Source organism: Odontesthes bonariensis, chromosome 18 (genome assembly GCF_027942865.1).
Source record: "Odontesthes bonariensis isolate fOdoBon6 chromosome 18, fOdoBon6.hap1, whole genome shotgun sequence".
Lineage (NCBI taxonomy): Eukaryota > Metazoa > Chordata > Actinopteri > Atheriniformes > Atherinopsidae > Odontesthes > Odontesthes bonariensis.
The window spans coordinates 17,560,946-17,587,061 of record NC_134523.1 but is presented as its reverse complement, the minus strand read 5'-3'; the positions used below and the strand labels follow the sequence as shown (position 1 = coordinate 17,587,061).

Below are 26,116 nucleotides of genomic sequence, written 5' to 3'. Positions count from 1 at the left end.
CTAAAATAGATTCTCCCCTATTTTGAGAGCTGTCTTTTGTGAGCAGAGCTAATTCATACTGAAGTACCAGTTCAGTATCAGTATGATGATATCCTGGCAATCGTCAAAGAGGACATCAGAAAAAAGAGGAAACTTGAGAGATCCCTGGCAGGGCTAAGGACTGCTTGGCAGAGTTGAGCGGATAAATTGATGGGGTTTTTATGTTGTCATTTTTTGGCATAATACAGTGTTAATTGCACATTTTATATGTGGTAGCCTACAATGCATTTACATTTCCGTTACGCGGACCCGTGCATACCGAACCGGACACGAGAACACAAAACACTAATGGGCTTTTATTCTGCTTGATGGTTTTATCAGAATTGGGCGTAGCTGATGTTACCAAGTCATTTGTGACTTATGACTCTTGATCAGCTGAAAATGAATCTCATATATGTCATCCTTTTTTAGGCATCTCGTATAAATGACACGACCAAAATAAAACATGGCCCATATGTATTCTGTAATGCAAAATGCAAGGCAAGGTACATGCTGCTTGTAATCATGAGATGGCTCGACGATTAAAAATGAGATATGCAACAGATGTGGGTTGCTTTTGTGATCTATGGAGCCAGTTTCAAGATCAAAAAAGCCATGATTAGGTCTCACATTAGAAGCACCATCCAGTCATCTATGCTCTATCAGAAATATCTGTATATGTCTGAACTTCAAATCTCATAATTCATTCTTTGCTTTGGTATTCTCTTTGTTCTTGAGCAGAACTGATGCTAATTTTCTGCTCACTTTCTAGTAAAAAAATTAAAAAAAGAAAGTCACTAATAACAAAGTGACATCTTCCATGTGTTCAGTGACTATGTTGACTCTTTTCAAAGAAAATGCTAAATCTGCTGGTCTAATTCAGAATATCATCACAAGGTTTAAAGTTTTGATGTTTTCGATCATAAAGAGCAGGTCAGATGATTATGTTAATTGTAATACAAATAATTTCAAACAAAACATTTCTAACACATTCTCCAGAGCACATTATGCCTATTTATCGCAAGTTTATCAATATCAATATTAGTTTCAAAAGATCAATGGGATGCAGACTGTTAGGAAATAAGTGTCATAAATCAAATAAAAACCTTGGTAACATCTTTTATGTGTCCACGCACAGCTGTTTTCCTGTCTGTCTTCACAGTTTCAAAGAAAAAACAAAAACATGGAAGTAGTTTGATAGCAAAACCTTGAAGTAGCTACAGTAGCTATCCTCCTCTCCACTCGAGACCACAATATCAGAGCGATATCCAGAGAGAAAGGCTGACCTGTGCGGAACAGCTTTGAGTAAACATCTAAGACCTGATGAAAGGCTTTGTTTTTCTCAGTATACGTTAATGGGCAGCAATCGATGTGGGAGAGCACTGTTTCTTCTCCACATGTCCTAACCCTTGGGAAACACAGGGAGGTAATGTGGGAGGGGGGCGGTATTGACAGCATTGATACAGCTAGGGTTAAAACTTGAAGCTGAGGTCGACTATCAGGAACTCATTAATGCAACATCAAGGGCAGAAGCACATGGTGAACGGGCCTGGCAGTCAGTGTAGACGCTAAACTGGCAGTTAGATACGAACAAATATTGGTGGTTCACTGATGACATTCATTAGCGTTTACGATTCTCCGGATTGTACCGTTCATAACATCCCACCTGTCCCAGTCCAAGAGCAATGAATTAACCCAAACAATGTCAGGAATATTGGCCAGCACAACACAGCTGCAGAAGCAAGCACATTGCCATGCATTCTCTCATCTATCAACGGCAGAAACGAGCTCGCCAGACGCCATGATGTGCAGCCTAATTGGGGGAGCTGATGAGGTCTGATGAGGCCAGTACTTATTGAATTCCTGGGCCTGTTATTTAGATAGAGCTGGAGAGGGGTGGCCTCCCCTCATCTTTCTCATTCTCATCCACTCACTGCCCCAGCAGGGGGCTGCTCGCTAATCCACTTGTGTTTATAATGGCTGTACGAACTCAGCGGATATGAACATGGTTTCCCATTGGTAACACACATCTAACATTTCCCACTGTTGATTTGACCTCATAATGGGTCTATTGGACAAGTTAACCAGATTCCCAGCACCCATCTCAACCACCATAGCCTGTCATTTTTCCTTTTATTCTGTGATGAATATGGGGATATTGTTGTTTCTTCTCCTCTGCTTTTCCAAAAGTAATTACCAAACATAAAACACTTTGATGTTCAGTATTTACCAGTTTAAAATGTGTGTGTGTGTACGTACGTACGTACGTATCTAAAAGAAAAAAAAACAAAGGTTTCGGAAAATAGTGCGATAGAGAGGAAGAAAAGTAGCAGAACAGATGCCTGAATGGCAAGACAACAAACTTGGAGATGGAGAGAGTGAAGTCATAGAAGGATGCCAAGAGTACTTGTCAGTATGGGACAGCACACTGGAATGCATTAGAAATGATGAAAACCCTGTGATTAATGCCCCTGCAGCATAACATTGTAACGGATTTGAATTTCAAAAGTAAATTTCAATGGAAACTTTGTGGTAAAGAGAATCCAAAAAATTTAATTTACTGAGAGGCCTATAATACAATACCTTACCCTGAGGAAAATAAACCCTGCATGTTTTCTACTGACTCTGTGGTCCATGGAGTATAGAGTTCTATCTAGAAAAACAAAAGGCCATATTTACAGGGGTCAGTTGTTGTGGCCTTATAGATCAGGGACAGGGGTGGGCATTACGGCTGCAACATTTAAAAGCTTACACGGAGAAGGTACAACCTGGAGTTCACCAGGGGCACAGCGGATCAATATTAGTTCGACTTAGAAATCTGCCGTATAATCCTTGATCTCCAAGGCCATTTGCTTCGTTGTCTGAAATTGGATACACTGACTGCATCCCCCTCACACTCCCCACTGTGCAGAGCCCACTGCTTGCTACCCAAATAAGACATCCTGAAAAATTGATCTGGATGCATCCGTGGCAAGATTACATCTTGGGCGCAAATAGAGATACGACGAGCTCAAGCTAATTCATAAGTCTGTGTGTCTTTGTGTTACAGGACAAGCAGCGGGATAACCCGGTGGTCCGATTTTTAAAGATGCATCACTAGTATCTGGGAGACTGCTGCAGAAAAGAGCCCATTAACTAAAACCTCTGCTAATGTTAAGGGATTAGGAAAGGCCACATGGTGAAAAACACTATTATAAATACTATACTGTAGATATGATTTACAGTGACAAAAGAAATATAAATCATCTTTGTTTATTTTGCCTGTGAGCAATGATGCCATGTGTGGTATAATACATTTTTTCTTTGATGAATTATTTGAGTAGAAGAGAATGAATGGAATGACATTTTTCTATTCATTCTTATATATAATTTGTCAATTTTAAAAGTCTGTGGCATTTTATTCCTTAAAAGTTATACATAGCTCCCCAAATCTGTCTTTCCTTACTGCCCAGATACCTCTCTGTCCTCCAGCAGGCTGTTTCATAAGCTATTCACATAAATGATACATTATTCATGAGAACCTATTCCAATTGGCTGGAGGTGGACCTAACAATTTGAATACTACCTAAATAATGATGTTATTTTTTTCCCTTATTTTGCATCTTTATTGTGAGTAATGGCTCCAGCAGGAGATAAAACACATATATTGATTGTTTGTGTCTGATTGTGACTGGAAATCGGAACAATCTGCTGTTTCGCTGTTGAGACTGTTTCAGAGACAATTTACCTGACAAAGTAAAAATATTTTTTCTTAAAAGGGTGCCATTGTCTCCAAAGATGAACAGCAGTCATCCCTGATGTATATTGTGTGACTTCCTTATGTGACACTGGAGTTGTGTCATCATTCATTCAAGATGGAGGGATTTGCAAACTACAGTGGTTTGCCTAGGTTCACCACTCAGGCTCGGTGGTCTATGGTCCACCAGCGATAGTTTCCAACTCCTTTTACTTCCCCCAGTTGTTTTTCTTTTCCCTTCTTCTAATTTTGGTTTGGGTTGCACTTGTAATGTTTTTATAGCACTTTCAGGAACAAAAGGAGTTGCTCTCAGTTCATGTAACTTTATGTTCACTCCACTCTCAGTTGTGCTCGTCACACACTTGGTGCAAAGAAACTGATGCAGTCGTAAATTACAAGAAAACATGGCAGCGCCTCTAACATTGAACTGAAATTAAAGACCATATAAATTATGGAATTATATAATGATATTTTCTTTGTTTTGGCACAGCGAGCGACTGAGGCTCCAGAGGGCGATTGATTACAGTGGGCTTTTGATTTCTACTTGGCATTGATTCTGGCAGTTAAAAAAAATATAACTTTGTGTCTTGGCCTATTTGGTGTTCTTGCTGGCCTGGTTGGCTGCCAGAGTTCAACAAACCAGGTGTTTTTTTGTTTGTTTGTTTTTATTGCATAATTCGAAGCTACAGAGCTTATGGATGGAACGCTTTCTCTGAAATGATGCTGAAATACCTAACCTTGGATAATATGATAAGAATGCCAGGCTACAGTTTGGTCAGCGACCCGATCAGCCCGTATCTCTAGCAGATATGCCTGATTGTTATTATTCAGTATTGTAGCATTAAACTTTAAAGTCAAAAATGACTTCTAGATGAACTTTTAAAGTACTTCAAACTATTTTGGAATCTTTTACATGTTTTTATTATCCCATCCTTTCTTGTGCCTCCTGGCAGGCTTTACCTCTGTGCAACAAGCAAGACATGAAATGTGAGATTTGTAGAAAGGGTATATCTTTGGGTGCTTCCCTGCTGTTAGTGTGGCCCCCTTTATTTTCATTCCCATGGCTATGTATGTTCTTAGAGTGGCAGTTGTTGGGACTCTCTGAGGCCTTTAAGCTCGCTGTTTTCCCCTTATTACCTGTGCCCGTTGGGGGACAAACAGTTGTAGCGAGATGCGGTGCAGTGCAGCAGGGGTGGTCCCCAGATACCAAGGATTCATATTTTCCACCTGACGCACAGGATGGAGAGAACACAGAGCTGGCAATTACTAGATTTCTTTCTATATATACTGCAATTCTGGCCAGCTCCGCTCTGCTGTGCTCCACTCTGAGAGCTGTCTCAGGGTAAAGCTGGAGGTTATGAAAGAAACACACTCCTAATGGACTATTGATGTGTGTATATGTGGGTGTGTGTGGATGTATGAGAAGAGGTCAGGGAAAGCACAAAGAAAAGAAAACAAGGCTGTAAGAAATTTTTAGTTGGCATATTAGTGCGCTTTCCTTTTCGGCTGTTGCTGTGGCAGAAAGGGAGAATCCATGTCTGTAGGGTACTGTAAATCATCTATATGGGCTCAGTAAAAGCAGCAGAAATAAACTTCAAGTGTGATCCAACAGCCATAATGTGCTGTATTACCAGCAGAGGAAAGAGACACAGACAGAGACAGTGTGTCTGAGACATGAGGTCACTGAGAACCAGGTGTGTTTCCATCGTCCTTCAGCTCATACACCAGCAGACAGGCCTCATACAAATACACTCACATAAAAAGAAAATGACGCAAATAGCTCCAGGTGACAAACACACTGGCAACTCCGCCGCCACCACAGTAAATTTCACCAAAAGGATCATGTCCCACTCCTGCTGATGGTCCACTGGCAGAGCATGTGAAGTCTGCGCACATTCTTTTGTGTCTGTGTGTGTCCTTTAACCTGCTGGCAGGCTATCGGATAAATGAATGGGCGTGCGCTCCTGGAGGTCCGGTGGCACAACAGAAATAACTCTGCTGACCACAGTGACCTCTGCTTGTTCCCACACAGCCTGCATCCTGTTCTGATGGAGACCCAGGCTCTATTTCGGGGGGAGCAGCTAGATTTATCTTGCTGCCCTCTGTGTCCTGGGACGGTGACAGTGACGTGGCCGGGTGTAACTGATGCCTGCTTCTTTTTTTCTTTGCCCTGCTTCCCTGACGCAAGCACTCACAGGATGCAATACGTCCGTTTTGGGAAGTGAGATGACCTGACTGCACCTCTATGCTTCTCTTAATTTTCAGTTTCATGTCTTAAAACGTGCTAAAAACATGCCAGAGTGGAAAATAAAAAGCTGTAATGACTCACACTAATTTGTTTTGATGATCTAGCCTGATAGTCTGATGTCTTGTAATGAAAGGTGCACATGAGAGGAGTGGACCAGTGAATGACTTGAATGTAAGCCTGCTGAATTGCTTGCATACCTCAGAGACCTTGGAGCATGATTATTCTCCTCAGCAAACTTAATCTTCATTCTGGAGGATGGGCAGGCCAGCCAGAAGGCTATGAGCTCAGTGACCTGCTGTATCTGCAGAGAGGCTGAATATTATTCTTTGGAAAAGAAACGCATTGCCTCGGGTCCTGCATTAGATTAAGTTGACTGATAACTAAAACCTAGAATCCCAGGATCTGTGAAGACAACGTGCACGTATTAAGACCTCACTTCTACAGGATTGGAAAGCCTTGTTAGATTTAGTGAAGAAAAATTGAAAGGCTTTTGCTTACACTTGTAATTTCTGAAGTCTGATTTCCTGAATAAAATCTACAGGAAAAAGAAAGCATTATTTCCTGAAGCAAGAGATGAGGAGATTAATATTTTTTTTTGTACTGTTAAAACCATGTATGATCTTTTGTTCTCATGTATATAACACCGTAACGCAGCATTTCACCTTCACTAGAAACTGGAACTTCACATAGAAATACAACTCAGGATTAACCTCAAAAGACTGAAAAGATTAAGGAAACCCTCTCAGTTGAATGCAACCAGACTGACAGCACATGTGGGCTGTGGGGATATTTGTCCCAACTTTTGCTACACCACAATGTAATCGGGCCAATCACATTCCTGGCAGACTGCTTTGTAGCCGTTTGTATTTCTACTGTTTACCTTGCGATAAAACCATTCCTAGCATGATAAGAGTTGCAAAATCCAGTGTTATAAATTGCTGTAAAGTATTTTGTCATCTGATAAAACCTCCAAATCCATAGATCCTTTAGTCAAACAGGCGTCTTACTTCCCCCAGCAAAAACACCCCTCCATCAACGCAAACCCCTTGCATTGTTTTAATGCACAGTATCGCATGGAGTGTTGACTTTGGTGAAGTAGCGCTCTAAGTTGAATGGAAATGTCATGTTATGGATGTGCTCCCAATACAGGTCTAACTCATTTGAATAATGATCAAAGCAGTCTACCAGGAGCAGCACACTAGTATGAAGTCACAATCAAGCGGATCTGTTGATAATCAGGAGCCTGTAGGACACCAATGTTTCTTGTTACAGCACAGGCTATATCAGCATAAACCCCATAATGTTAAAACAGGATGAGTTCTATTGCTCAGATGAAAAAAGACTGATTATTGCTTTTACTTTGACAAATTAACTTGTACCAGGATGTCACCCTTCAGTTGAACTAAATGTGTGTGTTTTTTTTTTTAATGGGATTGGACCATACAGCCCACATAAGTGAAAAGGAGCCATTAAAGTCTAATATTAGCCAAATAACAATAATAAGGGAAAACATTTGGACTAACCCGGCAGCCAGCTATCACCACAGCCTACTGTCCGCCCCTGAGTTATAGTTAATGGCTATTATTTCCAGAAAATGAAGGCAAATGAACATAAACCTTCTGGTGTGTCACTGCCTCCTGGCCATTTGTTAAAATCCCATTCCTCCACACTCTGGGACAATGCACGTGAATGTGGATGATGACGTTCCCTTTTACACAAACAGTACAAACGCACATAAATAAATACAATGAGGAACAAAACACGAAGAGCTGCAAAAGGCTTTGGTGCGGTGTGTGTTGCATGAATCTCTCTAGTTATAGATTCCAAGTCATCTTAGATCTAGTCAGCTTAGAATAAATTGGCCTGGCAATCGATATGTTCACATAATGCATTCTTCTGGCATTTGAAATATATTTGCGCAAGTAGAGAATCTCTCCCTTCACACACTATCTCTTCCCACAGCAACACCTGTGCTTCCTCTCAGCATCTGTCACAGTCAGGTCAAGTAAGAAAGTTTTTTTCTTACTCTTTTAATTATTATCTTTTAAATAATAGCACGATCAGCAGTTAATTGCTCTGCTTAGTAACTTACTCGGTGTGAATCACTTAAATATTCCTTAACCAGATTTTGCCATCTGGAAGGAAAACACAATGATCACTGTGTCCACACCTTTTAGGTGCTAACTTAGCACTGAACCATGTAAGTGTACCGACAGTAATTCTTTAATGTCTCGATAGGATTTGCATCAGGTGCAAATTGATACTAAATCTAGTCTTAATGTCGGTGTTTAATGTTCACAGATATCATCAATTTATACAGAAAACTTGTCTGTGTGTGTTTGTTGGTATTTCTGTCACACTTTTATTCAATAAACATCCAACTTGGTGAGTCAATTGCTAGTGACAAAGGAAATTGCTGTGCAGACTTTTAAGCTGATTGGATGAGTGGTTCTCATTTTAGATTTTAAAAAGGAAAAAGTAAGCTCACATTGCTACTGATTGACTGCATGTGAGGCATTTCTGGAAGACTGGTAAATTGTATCCACACAATCCAGCCCTACAAATATGTCACTTATCATACTGCTGGAAACACTACTGTGAAATGTGGTCATAGTTATAAAAAGAACGTTTCTAAGCACTTATGACTACGTTGCCGGCAGTTATGCCAAAGCCATCAACTAATACAATTCAAGTTTCTGTTTGATTATTTAGCATCTGATTCAGTTAATGTGATTGCTGTTCCTTCAGCTCATTTAACTTATTTTGTGTTCATTAGCTGTAAAACAACATGGAATCTTCTCAATGTGCTTCCTTGTATTTGTCTAATAAACACTGGTATATTGTTGTGTCTTCCCAGTCTGCATGTGAAGCATTTAGGTGACATCTCTACCACTGACATTTTGTACATGCAGAAACTCCACTGCAGTACTTATTGGAACTGATCCTCTGGGGATCACAAATTAATTTCATGACAACCCCTCCCTGTGGTTATAGAGATATTTCATTTAAACCCAGAAATGTCAATCTGATGGTGATGAAAGGAGAAACCCAGGTTTCAGAAAAAACTATTCAGGAGTCTCCCTGTAGAAATCACCACTGCACAAAAAGTATTGAAAACCCAAATTACATTCCAACCTTGTTGCTGCTCTACTTTGATGTGTAAAAACGTGTAAACCTACAGAACAAAAAAAACCTGTCATGTCTGTCAGCTGCCTACGATGTCAGGAACATCACAACACAAAAGAAAGCCGAGCATGTCAGTGAGACAAATGTCAAACACAGAGACATTAGAGCTAAAGTTGTGTCCATTCGTACAGTTACAGAGATGAGCACGAGGGAAGCATGCGCACGAAACAGATTCTTAGTTCAGCGAGGAGAGGAGGGTGAGTTTGTGTAGAGAAAGTGAGGGATGAAAGACAGTGTCGGCAGGGCAGATGAAAGAGGGAGGAATGGATGAAAGAGAGCATAAAAGCAAGGACAACAAAAAAAGTGAAAGGAGAGGTGTGAGCGTGATGGGAGGAAAAAAGATAGAAGGGGATGGGCACGGTGAACAGCTGGGCCAGTGTCATGGAGGTCAAGCTCAGAAAGCGGTCGCATAGTCAATGTCATCCTTTCATCTCATCTGCTAGAGATGCGGCAACCTAAACTGTGCTCAAATTTAACCTTCCAAAAGCACAGGTTGATCCAACTTTCATGCCTCTCTTCTGCACCACCCACCACTTTCTTCCCCTCTCTGGCCTTTTCCATCTGTTCTCTTTTATCTTCCTCACTTATTCATGTCACACTTCCTCAGCTCCCGATGTATTTTTTCTTCCCGTTACAAGCTTGCTACATTTCTCTGTGTCAGTTTTCCTTGTTATGTATCTTTTTTCTCAAGGTAACTGTCCTTCAATCAGTTTTTCTCCATATTAGATGTGGTTGAGTGGTTGAGCAAAGTCAATCGTTCCTGTCTGAATTCATCCAGGAGCTTGAGCCCCTCTCCTATACCTAAACAAACTTTGAAGCCAATCAAAGGGCTTATATTATTTTCTGTGGAAGGGGACCGCAGTAGGTGAATTCTTTATATGTCAGAGACACATCAACTCAGATCAGCTCCCCTCTCCTCCTCGTCTATGCAACCGTCGGCTTCACTCATGAATGATACAGTTCAGTGGCAAAGCAAACAAAGCGTGACAAATCCAGATTATTGTCTGTAGGCGAGATAAGGTTATAATGAGAAAGTGCATCGGGGGAAATTGATCTTTTTTTCAGGAAGCCGTCTGATTTACTGGGGAATGCCAATAATAACTTCCTGTGTGTGTGTCCTGCCTCTAATGGGAGGCGGGCAAAATCAGGGGTTGTGGGTGGAAGGTGCGTGCTAAGAGGGCAGATTTCATTATGATGCGATATCCTGATAAGTGCATTTGAAAGGAGTGTTTGTGCCTAATTATTATCTGTGGCAGGGTATATTGAAAAGCTGTCTGATTGCCATCGACGATCACAAACAGAGACAGAAATATAGCTAATTTACAGTGGGTGACATCAGCAGTGAACGAGTTGTGAATAAATAAAGTGAAAACATTAGCTATAGCAATTCACAGATCAGCACTCACATGATATACAGATGTAGCATGGGAAATACGTGGAAAGGCAGCCATGTCTGAAATACACTGACAGCCAAGCCACAAAGCTACTTGGCTACACATTAAATCTACACGCCATAGGGGAGAGAAATGGGCCTGCCGACAGGCCAGTTATTAGCCAGGGGAGCGTGGGAGGGATGGCAGACATTAACATAGATTTCTCAAGTATGACTGACAGTTTAGGAAGGGCTTTTTGTGACTTACCGAGTGATTTGGGACTTGCCTTAATTCAGCAAGGGACATTTTAATACCGTGGGCGGTCTCTGCTATCTTGGCACCGTTGTCTTGGTGAGGATGCCAGCATGGAGGGATTCTCTCTTTTTTTTTTTTCCTGCAACAGCACCCCCAGCAACAACACCCCCAAACTCAGTGGCTTAAGCCCTATGTTCTGCAAGTAATGATGTGTTGGCTGGCCAGCACTTGGAGTTCAAGACTGTCTTCTGGACTATACTGTGTATCATGGTGCCTGTGAACTCTGCCTAGAGTTATTCGGACAGATGCGATGGTAATTTTCCTGAAGCTAATGTGTTATATGAATCTCTGACAGTTCAGGAAAATAAATCATCTATTGAAAATGTCCTAATTTCTATTCTTTTTCTCTTTCGGCTCTTAGTGTGGACCTAAATGAATGAAACTCAAAGATAAGAGTGAGTGAAAACAGACAGAAACAGTTTGAAAAGAAATTTGAAAAACAGATAAAGATAAAATGAGCAATGCCAGAGCACCGCAGAAAAAACAGCAGGAAACCTTGTACATATTGTATGTTTCCGCTTAGTTCCATCTCTCAGGGGCCACTGTGGCTCCTTGCTGATGTGGTTTTCATTATTTATCCAGCATCTATCGGACAATATTGGAGCCGACTCTCAGCTCTGCTGCCATATTGGCAGCAGAAGTTTGGAGCAAGCAACAGCAACGGAAGTGGAAAGGAAGAAACAGCAGTGTTACTGCACATTTAGTCTGGACTGAATCTTTGTTTGCACAGTTAAGACATTAAAGAACATTTAAGCAAATGCTAAGTTTATTATAGCCTGTCATGTCCTAAGGCTCAATGGTATCTACCCCTTCTAAATACACATCCCACTGTTTATTTAGCTGTAGTGCAATTACTAAAAGTGATATTAAGTTCAATCAAACAAAGAGTTGCAATTCAGCGCAGCACTTCAGTGCATACAGTGTCTTAAAGGTTATCAATTTTCCTTCTGCCACTGCAAATACAGAGTATCGCATGTATGTGAGATTAGTCACCTGCCAAAACCAAACAAAGGCTAATGTATCTCCGGTTCAAATTACATTTACCATAGGGTGTCATCTCTAAGCTGTTTAATGCATTGTGGGACGAAGAGCTTTAATCAGCGAAGCTCAGTGGAGCCAGTGGATTAAATCACTTTTTATCTGCACTTCCTTCGACTTTCCCAGTGCACGGGGTTGCAGTGTAAATCATAATGCGTCCCTGTTGGGCTCACTTCAGTATAGTTTATTGCTGTAGTCACATTTCATAAATTCCATTTATTTTGTGTATTGAGTAAATCCACATCCAGTAAAAACAAGGATAACTCCTTTATCTTCCCTCCAACTATAAAGTTTATCATTTCTCAGTTGGAGGAAATTGTGTGAACATGTTGCATCTATGTCTGTTGTGTATGATATGTAGATTAATATGCTCCAAAGTCATGGAAACATTGATGTATGAGTGTCCACATTTGAAAAGACATAAAGCGTATATTTTTGGGCAGATAGTGCAACATGCATATGTCTTTATTTGTGTCCACATGTATGCATGCTCACAGCCAAAAACAGCGACAGGGAGAGCCGCTGCCGCATTGCACAGAATACCTAAACAGCTGTAGTGCTCCATCAGGGCAATCGATCATGTCACTCTCTCTGAATCACAATCAGATGTGGGCAGAGCCGAGCGGCTGGAGCAGGCCTCTGTGACTGGCTTGTTGGACAACTGCTACGCACCTCTCATATCAACAAGTCTCACCAAACAAATCTGACCTGGATAGTTGATTAGCTGCATCTATATGTGAGCACCAGAGTGGATATTTCTGTAAAATATGCTGGAATAGATGACCAATACATACAGGATATCACTTAGGTTACAGTTCTAAAGGATGTCTGATCAGAACTTTCATTATTAGAAGATGACTCTAAAAGATATAAAAATGTATATATCTAATCTGTATAACACAGTATTTTCTCAAATAAAAAATGACGATCCATATGTAACTTAAGCCCTTTTTACACGAGATATCGAACATTAATGACTTGATCAATCTTTTAAAATGATGGCTTTCAGTCATTCAAATACGGCTCAATTTTCTGTTAATGTTCCACACGCTTCATTCAGACATGCCTATGAAGTGATGGAGAGAGCCGTGGTGTGATAAATACCATGCGTGAGAGACTGGACAAATACAATACAGCATCAGCATAACTGAGAAAAACATCATCTTTTACTTCAGCTGAGGACAACATCTTCATTTAGTCACAGCTGTTTTTTAGAAAAGAAGCTGCACCACCACCAAAAACTGTGTAAGTATTTATGGAATTACAGTTTTCTCATTAAATGCTGTCTAAAAAGCAGAAGGGGGGTAATTTACACATGACACAGACATGTTCAGTTGCTACAAGATTAATGGAAAGCAATGCATGTCTGAAAAAGGCAATATGGGGTAAAAAGGGTGCATAACATTAAGTGTATGACAGTTAAGCATGATGAATCTTCTGGGTTAATTAAATAATTTCAGCAATATAATTTCCGGTAAATGTACCCAGTATGTCTTACAACTTTGCTTTGCTTCTTTCTTTAATTCCATCCGGCTGTTGTTATACATGGTGTCCCAGTATATGTTAAACTGTAAAAGTCGTGTTAAGAAATGAAGGGTTTCTGTTCATTGAGTGCTGGGGGGCTAAATTCAGAATGCACAGCTTTATGGGACAAACTGGAGTGGATCAAAATTAGACTTTGAATGATCGATTAAACTTAACAAACAGAGGAAATCAGAAGTAAAGGCATGTCTCTAATAGAAGCTTATTTCAAATAAATGCCTGAGTTGAGGCATATAAAGGTTTTGGCCACGATTTGAGGAAATATGGAAACAGATAATTACATATTTATTTTACTGTTTTATTGAAACAGTAAAAGAAGGGAAGCTGTCAAATATCAGTATCTGCCATCTGCTGGTGTGTCTCCAAGTGTATATCAGCTCAATATCTCATATAATCACAAGGAAGTTAGATGTTATTGTATTGAAATTAAAACAGGAAATGCATGGAACTCGTCTATGGCCCTATTAGCTGCCATCTGTTAGCATCTCCACAATCCTCTGCTCTGCTCCGTATGTTCCTGCTCCTGTTGTTGGTGCATTATCCGTAAGTCGGTGTTACCTTCCTGCCAATATGGTGACTTCCTTTTCATTTATTTTCCCAAGGTCAGTTGAATTTAACTCGTGACCTGGCACCTGACATCCAGGAATTTACTTCCTCGTATGGGACAGCAAGGTTACAATTTAATATCCATCTGTGCTCCCACTGGACACACCTGAATAGAGGAGGGCAACAACACCAACACCAGTAACAACACCAACTCCCTTCACACTCATACATGCACCACCTCATGCACACTGTCATGCCTTGACAAAGTGTGATTGAGTGGCAAAGATGGAAATGCAGAGGTGTCTCAGGTATAGGCTCGAGTAGATTGGTGAGAAAGCACTGAGATGTCTGTGAATGTATATGTGCACATACATGCATATCAACAACTCTCTGCTTGTGTGTGCTACCACAGCTACTTTGAGCTTGTTTGTGGCCAATGTTTAAACACTAAATGATAGAAGCAAAAATCCTCATTAGCATTGCATGGTTGCTGACATTCTATCCAGGTCAAAGTCAGTGGGGCATGGCTATATTTGTGCTTTTGTGGTTTGTGTTTGTGTCAAGGCTCACACAGTGCAGTAGTCATGGTTGTCACACAAGCACACCCATACACGTGCACAAATGCACACACAGACGATCCTGCTGGGCTGCGTGTGGTGGGAGCCCCCCGGAGGGTGCCGCTGAGCTGTCAAAGCGGGATGGATGAAGAAGCTGGCCTGCATAGCAAAGGGCTCTGGGGAAATCCCACCAACATGACACTTAGACACACAGGCACACACACTGGCAGGGACTGTGTCAGCACATAGGAAGGAGGTGTACCCGCTTTTAGCCACAGAAATGTGAATATGCATCCATTAATCTAAACAAAGAAAGAAATTTAAATGTAGCAAGAGCACGTAATGTGTGCACTTGAAAGCAGTCACACATAGGAACAAAATACATAGAGTGTCTACAAAAGGTCTTCATCTGTGAGAACGTGAAATAGCCCTTATAGTCCTCTGCAGAGGAACATCTGAATCTGATTACAGAAAGATGTCCAGAAATCTCCATTTGGGGCACAGCATATGCCAACATAGACAGTGTCAGAAAGGAAAGGGACAGCTCACTTTTGAAAGAGTTTACTGTGTGGCCAGTCAACATTTTTTGCAAAATTATTTGCATTTCAAAATCAATAAGCTCCAACTCCAACAACAGTCTTTCTCTGTCGGTCGCCATCGTTCACTGTGAGGAGTGGAACGGAGCCGGAAGGTAAATAATCAATCAACGACTTTCACGATAGACGTCGCGAGATTGGGTCGTCTAACGTAGCGACGCCTACTGATCGGGAGGTGAATTGCCTTGCGTATCCAACATCCCGACGGAGAACTTTGAAAGGACGGACTACAGCGACGGATTGACGGATAGCGACGGAGAAGCATACTGAGGCCTTTACTCCTTCCTTCTTATAACTGACTTTGGAAAAGGCATTAAACAAATAGTTAGCATTTGTCCTTCATTATCCATGACAGAAAATGTCCAATATTGTATTTTAGAGACAGAAGAATATATAAGCTTTTGACATTCTGGTTATGATTTTCAACACTGTAGTAAAGAAATGAAAATAGCAGAATGTAGAAACCAGCTGCTAAAAAGAAAAAAAAAAAGAAGTCAGACAGGGTGTGAAACAACAGCAGTCTGACAAAACAGCTCTGCAGATTTCCTCTAACTTGGGTGCACAGCTTTCATGTGCAAATGTTATTGATTTGATTGATTTCTCATGCTCTTACTTATTTTTTTACGTGCAAACCCATTCTGGATAAACTGCTAGCCTGTTTAGCTTGTGTGATCATTGACTGCTTGTGTTCCTTCCCCCTCAGGCTGTGTTGCAGCATTTCATCAGAATTCTAGATTGGAGCAATTAAGATGGCGAGTACAACATAATTGGAACTGAGAGAAATTATGGTAAAACTTGCATAATAAAACTTAAATAGTTAGATACCATGTGCACATTTGCACAAATCACAAATGGCAACAACAAAAGAAGCCATTGCAGATTTTGGAACAGCCAGTATTTCTAGGTGTATATTTGGGCACAAAGCAAGGAAGGGGAATATTTGATAGACCCTTTAGGGGGACCATGGTAGCAACAGACCAAAAGCAGACCTTGTAAATTTAACCATTCTTAATTCAACAAAAGGATTTCGATCTGGGCGGTAAATCTCCATGCTTGGCACAAGCCTGAACAATCCATTACCAATAATAAAGCCTGAGCGGCAGGGAGATAGACCCTTAAAGGCGAAGGTCAGCCTGATATTACAGCTTTAAAGGTTTCCTATTACGGCTAAACTTCAATATTACCGCTCACCTTGCCTTTAATGGCTGCTGGCTATGCAGTGGCTGAGCATCTATGGACATTCTAAACCCACTCTTTTTGAGATATCACCGGATAGTGAAGAGCGATTTATGGGTGTTTCTGTAGTCACTGGTTGAAGGTGTGAGTGTTGTTAATAAAATTGCCACAGTGGTGAAGGAGGTCTCCCAGTATCATCCACTCTGGCCAACACATCCTTCTGGAATGCACAGGAGAATTTGAGTGCTGTAGCACCTGGCCTCAAAAGTGCGAAAGCAGCATTTTTACTCCACCCAGACCTTTCTTTCTGGCACTTTTATATCTTTATACCCCTTCCAGCTCGCTTCTTTTTCAACTGCCAGCTCTCAACACCCTTTTACCCCAGAAGACTTGCTTCATTTTCCATTATTCTTTAACTCTGGAGCTATAATGCGTCGTTGGATACTGAGACATTTCTGTGCAAACACACATTGCGTTGTAATCTTGTCTCTACATCTTTGACATTCTTCCCTTAACCTCCTTTTTCCTGGCTTTTTTTTCTCCTTGGCTGCTCACTATAGGGTGACTTCAGAAAAGTTAAACAGGGAGGAGAGGGGACACTGCAACACAGAGCAGGAGAAGAAGAGGGAAGAGGCGAGAGTGCCAGCTTTTAAGTAGATTGCAAAGAACAGCACAGAGGCGTGAGTGTGAATATTAAAGAAGGTTTTCTCCAGCCTGCCGCAAGAGCACCACCAGGTAGAGAAAAAGAGGCACAGAAGAAGAGTCCTACAGAATAATCAGCCATGACACTCAGCTTCATTTACACTATCAGGCTGACCATCAGATCTGAGATGAGAAATCACTCTAACTGGTTCAGAAACATGGTTTTTTTGATAGCAAAAGTGATGATTTTTATAATGAAGAAATGAAATGATGTTATATGATAGTGATGGAAAGCAAAAGAAGGGAGCTTCATAACAGCTATGTGGGGCCAGTTCATGCAGTGCTGGAGTTTTACGCTCAAGCACTTTGACGATGTTTCCTACACTTATTTCCCTTTATCTATATGGACAGCTTTTGTGACAATGCATAAGTTTAAAATCCACCCTCGTTCTCCCTTCATACAGAATAATGTTCAATTGCCATGTGTCGCATTGCCATGTGCATGATGACATCACACACCTGCCACACTGTGATATGCGACAATTTACAAACATTTCTATTATTGTTGGAGATAATAAACATGGTCAAGTTTAGTTGTTCATAAGTATATGGTAAAAGTGCACAATAGTTACGGTTTACAGTGTAATATTCTCTGGATTACTGTTACCCTGATGTCACATGGATGCTCCTTTACAGAAAACCTTAGCCTATTCACATGATGCCGTCTCATGATTTTTAACCCTGATTTGTGACACTTCCATGTGTTAGACATGTGGATACAAATGTATACCTAATATACAATTTCTTGAGAGCCTAAACTCAGGGGGGACTCACCTGGAATGCCTGGTGGGGTTTTCAGGTATTTTCCATTGAAATGCTGTATCACAACTTCACACTTCTCTGTAGACTCCATCCTGCAATAAAACGTGATAAATTTGGTTAAATTAGAAATATCCACCGTACATTTGTGGGAAAAGCTCTACTTAACAACAGACGGACTGCTGTTCGGGTCAAATGGATGTTCCTTTATCACAAAAATACAGATAAAAGTAACTTTTTTACAGTCACAAACAGGTGAGAAAATTCCCAAATAAAAGAGGTTTGTACACATGTGGAACATGAAGTTAAATACAAAAAAGAAAACCCTTTAGATCGCGTCCCTGTGATGGGCTAGCGACTAGGATGGGATCCACACCCACCGTGACCCTTAATTTGATAAACCAGGTAAGAAAAATAAATGCATGACTAAATGGAAGACTATCCAGTGTCTGTCTATCTGCTGCTGAACATCATTGTCTGCATGCATAAGAAGTTCATAATGAAATTCAGGGCTTTCAGGGAAAGAGTTGTTATGCAGATTTTCTCTGTGCCTAATAAAAAAGAAAAAGGATAGAAAAAGAGAACGATTAGCTGAAAAAGCTGCAGAAATGGAGAAGTATCAGTAGAAAAGGGTAAAGGTGAGACGGTAGGAATGACAAGCTTATGTAGATGGGTGGGGGAGAGACCATATAGAAAGGTGACTGACTTGTCCTCACTTTCCCCACTGTGAACAGGTCCAGCAGTTGGCCAGCATGGGGGCTCGGATCTTTTACATCAGAGGCTTACAGACACTTGTGTCAGACACAAATGACTTCAAAACATGCACATACGAACATCACATACATATAACTGCACAAATCTACAGCTTATTGGAAAACACTGGCGGACACACGTATTCTGTGGAAAAACTCTTCTGCCGTGAGAAATGCCGACCTTCAAGTTCAGATTTTAGCATCCAGCTCCAAAGCTTCCACCTTATAAAATACTAATACAGTGGTATGAAAAGGTTCGGGCACACTTGCCCCCAACATTTCTGAGATCTTTGTGAATAAAAGATGAAACCTGTTCTAAAAATGTTCAGGAAGATTCTGTTTTACACCCATCTTTTCATTTCAAAAGAGCAAAAAAGGCAACGTGCCTGAAGTTTTGGCACCTGGCGTGACCATTATTTAAAACCAATCCCCATGGCAAGTATCACAGCTTGTAAACACTTCTTTTCCATTCTTCTTACAAGCTGTTAATTCACGGGGTTGTGGAGGCCTTTAGCTTGCACCTTATGAAGTAGTCCATTTGTCCAAATATCCTGTTGTAGAAATCATCATTCTTTTATCTTCAGCTTTTTTACACATCGTATATTTGCTTCCAGAATTTAATTGAATCCATTCGCCTCTCTACCAGTGAAATGTTCCACAACACAAGCCCAAAGCCTGACCGATCCATCTCTGAGCTAAAAAAAACTGGAGGTGAGCTTTTCATTCAGTTATTCACTAATTTTTCTCCTTGCATACCTTCACTCACTGCAACCACAAAGTTCCATTTCAACTTAATCAGTAACAGGACTTGCATAATGCCTGCAGATATGATCATTTCCACACTTTGGATTGTTAGTTTTGTGGTGGGGATGCAGGACAGGTTTGCCCCAGACAACTCTCCCATGACGGCTGCAGGACAGAGCAGTGTACCCTCCTCTCCAAAGTCCAATTACATCTCCTTGGAGGTTTTCTGTAACCAAACTGGGGTTTTGATTTGTTTTTCTTGTAATACCATGAACAAGTTATTTTAGTTTTCCAGAACACAACTGGATTTTAGGTTCCTTGATGCAGTAATTTCCTCATTACCTTACAGACCATGGAAACGGCTACCTCAGCATGAATTGTTCTCTTCACCTGCTTTCCATACACCACTCATTATCATTTTCAAAATGATAGCTTCTGAGAGGAGCCCATGCGTGTAGCCGCAGCCTTAGCCTTTGCTAACTGTTGATCTGGCCATAGCTCTAGCGGGCTAATTAAGATCTGAGATATTGGTAAAAGCTGTCGAAAAGAATTTTGCATCTTTCACTTTATGTCCTTTGATCAGTTTATCTTCTACCAATTTCACTTAGATTTTAACAAGGGGTTCCCAAACTTTTACATGCCACTCAGAGCCATACAAATCAGGATTATTCTAACTCAGGAAAAGTTTAAACATTTGAGGAAAACCCTCTTTTGCCATCTCGCCTTGTCTACACGGGACGAGGTGTTGGACATAATCCCATTAAGAGCACATAGAGCAAATACATGCATTTTCATCAAATGGCAAGGTATTCCTTTGACTTAAACTTCTTTCAATTTATTGAATTAAACACAGTACATAATCTCACAGTTTCTCCATTATAATGGCAGCTTAGGTACCTATGAACTACAGCTTAAAAAGGCCCCTTACAACTGACTATATACAGTATATTGACTTCTAATTATTGCACCTTAACTGATTGAGCTGCAGGGATAAAAAAGTTCAGGCACAGAACAATGTACATTAATCTAGAGCCAAGATTTGCTTTTTCTGCACAAGTGATTTGTGTCAGAAAGTTAAACTGTGTTAAGTCGCAGAAACATATTAAAAACAAATATCCTCCTGCTTGTATACACAAAACGCTGCTATCACGATGAGACTGCTCTCCAATGCAGGCTTGAGCGATTGCTATGCGTTTATGATAATATGCTCCGGGAATGTGCAGAATTCATTGCATTTCAGATTTTCATGCTTTTTTTCGCCCACACCTCCTGAAATACTCATATCATCCTGTCAGCCTCTCACTTCTCTGTCCTCTGTCTCTCATCCCTTTCCTACGGCTACCCTCATCCTTCTTTTCTTTTTTCTTTTTCACCACAGCTTCTTTATCGCTCTCTCCGTCCCATCCATCTTATTCCCGGCGCGTCTACACCCTTTCTTTTTGACATCTCTCTCATTCCTCGCTGGTTTTCAACCTTGGTTATTTCCTGTATCTTTCACCATTACCCTCACTCTCTTCTGTCCCATCTCTCTTGGTTTCCATGCCCTCCTTTCCTTCCCTCTCTGTCCATTCTTTTCTCTCTATATTACGCCCAGTCCACATCAACATCATTCGCCTGTTCCTCTCCCTGCTACTCTTTTTGGAATATGCAATCTTTCACACTTCCTGGCATCATCAATCTCTCACTGACCTTGCACACACCCTCTTCCCCATTTGTCTTTCTTCTCCCTCTGTCCTGTGTGTGGTTGGGAACACTGACACTGCCCAATCTGACTCAGCTGATCACTCATCACAGCAACTGGCCTTGTACACATAACTACTGTAGCGCTCAAAAAATAGTAATTAGACACACACTAATCTGAGTAGGCATACAGCATACAGAGAAGGGGGAGTACACTTTAGTTTTTTTTTATAATTTTACATATGCATATGTAAAATACATTTTGATTTTACAATAGAAACCAAACCACTCAACACAATCAAAGTTAAGCAGATAATTTTGACTTAGAGGTAGACGCATTAAGATACTTTGAATGAATTTGCTTTGACACTTCACGATGACTCTTGACCTTTGTCTAAATCTTAAGTAAATATCATTTGCATGGATGTTTGTAAGCAGCCAACAACGCTGCAGCTGTGTCTTTTAGAAAGACAATTTTAATCTTAATGAGATACTAAATTAAATACGATATAAAAAAGGAAATGTGCATGAGCTTTCTCATTTGTTCTCCATAACTCCAAAATTCCAAGTATTATGGGTCATTCCATGTACTTAATGAAAGATTCATTTCAATGATGTAGAAAAAAAGATAGAGGAATTATTTCCTTTTATTTGATCTTCTACAGAAAGGAGAAAAAATGATGCTTTGTTGCATATGGACTGCATCATCTCTCTTGCAGGGACAAATATGTGCTCTGCACTATGGAGCATTTCTCTTACATATCAACAAAGTATAGAATGAACGATGTCCAGGAACCATTTGTCCTGCTACTTTAAATCAAATATTTGTGGTATGAAAAGGTCAAATTTGTTCGGTCAATAAATAAAGAAATAGTAAAATAATTAAACATATACACAGCAAATTACACAAAAGAACACTGGTACGCACATATACAAATAAGGAAACAATCAAGTAAAACAGTTGTTTGATATGTGCGCAAGTTAAATTCTTCATCACAAAACTTCCCGGGTTGATTACTACTAATAAAAACAATTACATTTGTATTGCAATTAAATCGTATATTTCACACATGCTCATTAGACATCTAATCCTTGGACCTAATCCTTGTCATGATCAATACTTTTTGTGAAATGTATTTTTACAATTTGACCTTTCACTGTGTTTTTTCAGCCATTTTTGGGTGCAAATCTAGCCCTGTTGACGAGCAAAACTGTGTCCTCAGAAGCAAAATAACAGGTATACAACATTAACAAGCAGCCTCTCTAAACCCCTACCTTTCAGTCATTTGGGTAAAAATTGTAAATCTGACACAGCATCCGTGAAAGAGTTTGAACTTGGTAAATAATACCCCAATGCTCTAGTAGAGGTAAAATGAATTAATCTAAACAAGTGGGCGAGGTGTTTCTTTTCTATAAACTGATACAGAGTACCCCTTTCATGACATTATAACTTGCTGGAATGTTTTATAAATTTTTTGTTTCGCAGGTTTTAAGCTTAACTAAAGAAAACCGAATATACAGTGTTTATGCTTGCATATGATACGTGTGTCCTCATCGTGGTTCACTCACAAAGACCTCTTCACAGACACACAAACATGTCAGTTACAGCTCCACAACACTTTTACATTAGGCGGCATCTTTGTTCTCTTTGTTTTATCAAAGCTAAAAGACCTTGCATGGAATGATTTTTTATGTGGTTATGATCTCCATTATCAAAACAAAAGCTGTTTTGAGATTATCTGAAGGTTGATTTGAGATGTTTCTGTTTTCCCTATAAAAAGCCTCTGACAATAATACAGAATGCATCATCCAGCTCCAGAGTTATTTACTTATTATCTGACTAGAATTGTTAATGCTGAGCATATCCCAGCATTTCCTGTTTTTAATAATTCTACTCACAACCACACCTGGGTATTTATTCCCTCCTCAATACCATCTCTCTTTTATTTTCTCCAGCAGTACAACAGGTAGAAAACAGGCCAACAGGCAAAGAGTATAAAAGGCTCGGAGACAATCACAGGGAAACAAACCAGTCAGTCAGGGTTTTTGGGTAGCCAGTCAGTTAGAGAGTCAGACAGGTAGACTGTAGGGCAGGCTGGGTTTTCTATGTGTGCTGCTGGTTAATGGCATCAGGTGCTGCTGTCTGCAATGATTAGTGCTGGGGCTGGAGTAATGGGCTCTGATAACAGTAATGGATCAGCCCACAAACACTTAGCTCAGTTTACTCTCTCTAATGCCCCTCACAGTCCAACCCTCAGCAGCTGCCTGTCTGTCTGTCTGTCTGTCTGTTGACACAGCTAATGGGAGTTCTACATTTCCTAAAATACATTGCTTTGTTTTGTCTTCTTTGGATGGTTTTCTTTTTGGATTTTTTTTCCTTTCAGACACGTTTCGAAACTCTATTTCATTTCGTGATCCATCCATATCTTTCTAATTGTCACTCCTTCTTCCACCCTGACCACGCTCACTCCTTTCACTTTCTATTCTCCAATATTTCTGTCTCATAATGACTTGTCATCGTCTCTGCCGTATCACCTTCCCTTTCTTTTTCTAATAACCTCTATGATTAGTTCTTTCTACCTGACCAATGTTTCACACTCACGTCTCTCGGCCTTCCCTGCTCTCCCTTTCCATCATGCCTCTTCCTCCCTCCACTGAGGGCTGCTTGAGCAGGTGGCCTGTGGCAGGTTGTTGCTGTGCTCTGCTTGTTGGTCTGCAGGAGGCTGCCTAACTGTCTGAGCGAGTACAGGTGAGAGTCTGCTTTTTAATGTGTGTTGTGATATGTGCACATGCACTCGCTTGTGTACATATGCACAGGTGTGTAGAGGCCTATTTGTGCATATGCTCAGATTTGTGCGTAACAACCTGTTTGTGTGTGCTTGTCTGTCCTGCTTTAACCTCTGGTAATAGAGGAGGGAATAGGAGAGGAGTTCAGCCAGAGCAGGTGATTAAGAAAAATCCCTGCAAGATGGCGGTTGTGTGGTCATCGGCGGCCTCCTCTGGGTAAACAGGGAGGAATGTGTGGAGAAAAATGAGAGGCTGGTGGCTGCTGTCGAGCACAAGGACAGGACGGTTTATGACTTTGGGGGATTAACAAACTGAAGTGGAAACTTTTGTAAGTAGAAAAAGAAATAAACTGTTCAGTTATGGACTTGGTTTTGGAAATACAGCAGCAGTGACTATACTGAATGTTTGTGCATATATAGACACAAGCATCAGTTAACAGGGATGTATGCACATATGCACTGAAACAATGATGCAACGGTATGCAAAGTAAAACAGGCTAAGAGAAGAAAGATATCACCTGAGCTCGTGTCTTTTTTAAGAGTGAATAAGTCTCTTTTAAAAATCTTTTGTTAACTGATTAGAAAGAATACAACTAACCTGTGACAACAGTTGTGCGGTATATTCTATGGCTCCAGAGAAAGCTTTCCTATGTTTAAAAAATACCTTGATAATTGTGTGTTTGGAGGTTTATCTCCATTTTGTTTATTATCATTTTAGATATAAACCCCCAAAAAAGTGGTAGAATTTGAAAGGTATGTGTCGACATAAAGGTATAAAGGCAGATGCAACAGTTTTTCAAGCTAACCCCATGCAACATGTAGGGACTAAGGGAACGGGTTTGTCACATTTTTTTTAATTATCATCGTTTACCTGGCGAAGCCGACTCCTCTGCTGACCCCATTGGCATCCCTCAGTATCCTTGTAGAGATGACGTGACCCAGAGGCTTCAGCATATTCTCCAGCTCCTGCTCATCCATGGACACTGGCAGGTTGGAGATGTACAGGTTGGTGGGGTCTTGCTCTTGTTGCTGCGGGGCACGGAAGTTGAGGGGCAGAGCGCAGGAAGAAGATGACACAGATGACAGATGGGGGAAAGGAGAAAAAACTGAATTAAAAAAAAGGCATCTTTATAAATTGTAGTAACTGTTGAGTATGAATCAGCTTTGCATAATCCCGTAATATGTTGCAATACTACAACCTGAGCAACCAAACTCTTGGATAAAGCCACATGGCATTTGACCTTTGAGACAAAAACATGTTCATCTAATCAAATGCATTATGGATATATCAATAATTCACTGTGACTCTGTGTGTGTGTGATCGAGTGTGTCGGTTACGTTATGGATTTATGTGAGTGGAAAGTATCATGACTGTGCAGGTCCATCTAACAATCTTGCATAATGCTCATATTTATAAAAGCTGTATCAAGTTTGAAGATGAAGATAAAGACAAAGACATATTGTACAACAGTGTTTTCAGTGTAGTGCCCAGGGGTTGCTGCTCGCTAGAATAGGCTGCACAGCTGGTGGTTGGCTGAGCCTGAGGTAGCAGAGGGTGCTCAGTGAGCGCCACAGTAGAACAGCTTGAGACAGCCCCACCAGTCAATCAGTCACTGAGCCATCACAATATAAGTCATAACAGTATGCATCTATCTGTGTTTCAAGCCAGTCAGTCTCTAAATTAAGCATGAAATGCCATCCTTATTGCTAATTATGTATTTATAATGCTGCAAGCCGTAAGCACATTAGAGTACTTCACAAACTTTCTAAATCACATTCAATCCATCCTTCCTCCAGGTAGTAGGTGACTCATCCAATCAGGCAGCCAGCCAGAGTCTCTCTGTTTCAGAGTCACATCTCCAAACCTTTTACTGAGCAGCAGCCAGGACCATCACAAGTCAAGGGCAAATGCAATACGACTGAAAGCTATCTATGGTGTGGTTACCAGCCAGTATAATAAAACGGGTAAAGAGAATAATCATTTTGATGTGATTTACTCCCTCTTTGCAGACAAAAGAGGGTGGAAACTGCCAACCTTAACTTTATGAATCTTATTATATTCAGAATTTGGGGTCAGTTTAAATTTCTTACAGTCAATTTATCATTAGGCCAAAATAAAAAGATTAAATAGAATAGATCTTTTGAATAGATCTTCGTTCTGTCATTTTGAACTGTAGTTTAAATGTGTACAATGTAAAGTCCACAATTAAAGTGGACTTCCATCTGATCTGACATAACAGCCTCTCATATTAGTTCAGATCAATAATGTGAGTATTGAATGGACTTAAAAAGAAATATCATCATGTAGAAAGGCAATAATCTGTGCAATGGTCTACAATCTAATTATAAGGAAGGCAGCCTA

General features: G+C 40.5%; 1 protein-coding gene across 5 annotated transcripts in view; it reads right to left on the bottom strand.

The window, feature by feature from the left end:
• The window catches only part of LOC142367399 (RNA-binding motif, single-stranded-interacting protein 3), a 290,810-nt gene that overhangs the window by 52,679 nt on the left and 212,015 nt on the right, over positions 1-26,116 (bottom strand). For all 5 annotated transcript variants that reach the window (XM_075449363.1, XM_075449359.1, XM_075449362.1 and 2 more), the window contains 2 exons: positions 24,626-24,783; positions 17,808-17,887 (listed from right to left, as the gene is read on the bottom strand). In XM_075449363.1, the coding sequence (XP_075305478.1) occupies positions 17,808-17,887; positions 24,626-24,783 (238 nt within the window). The remainder of the gene's footprint in view (positions 1-17,807; positions 17,888-24,625; positions 24,784-26,116) is intronic.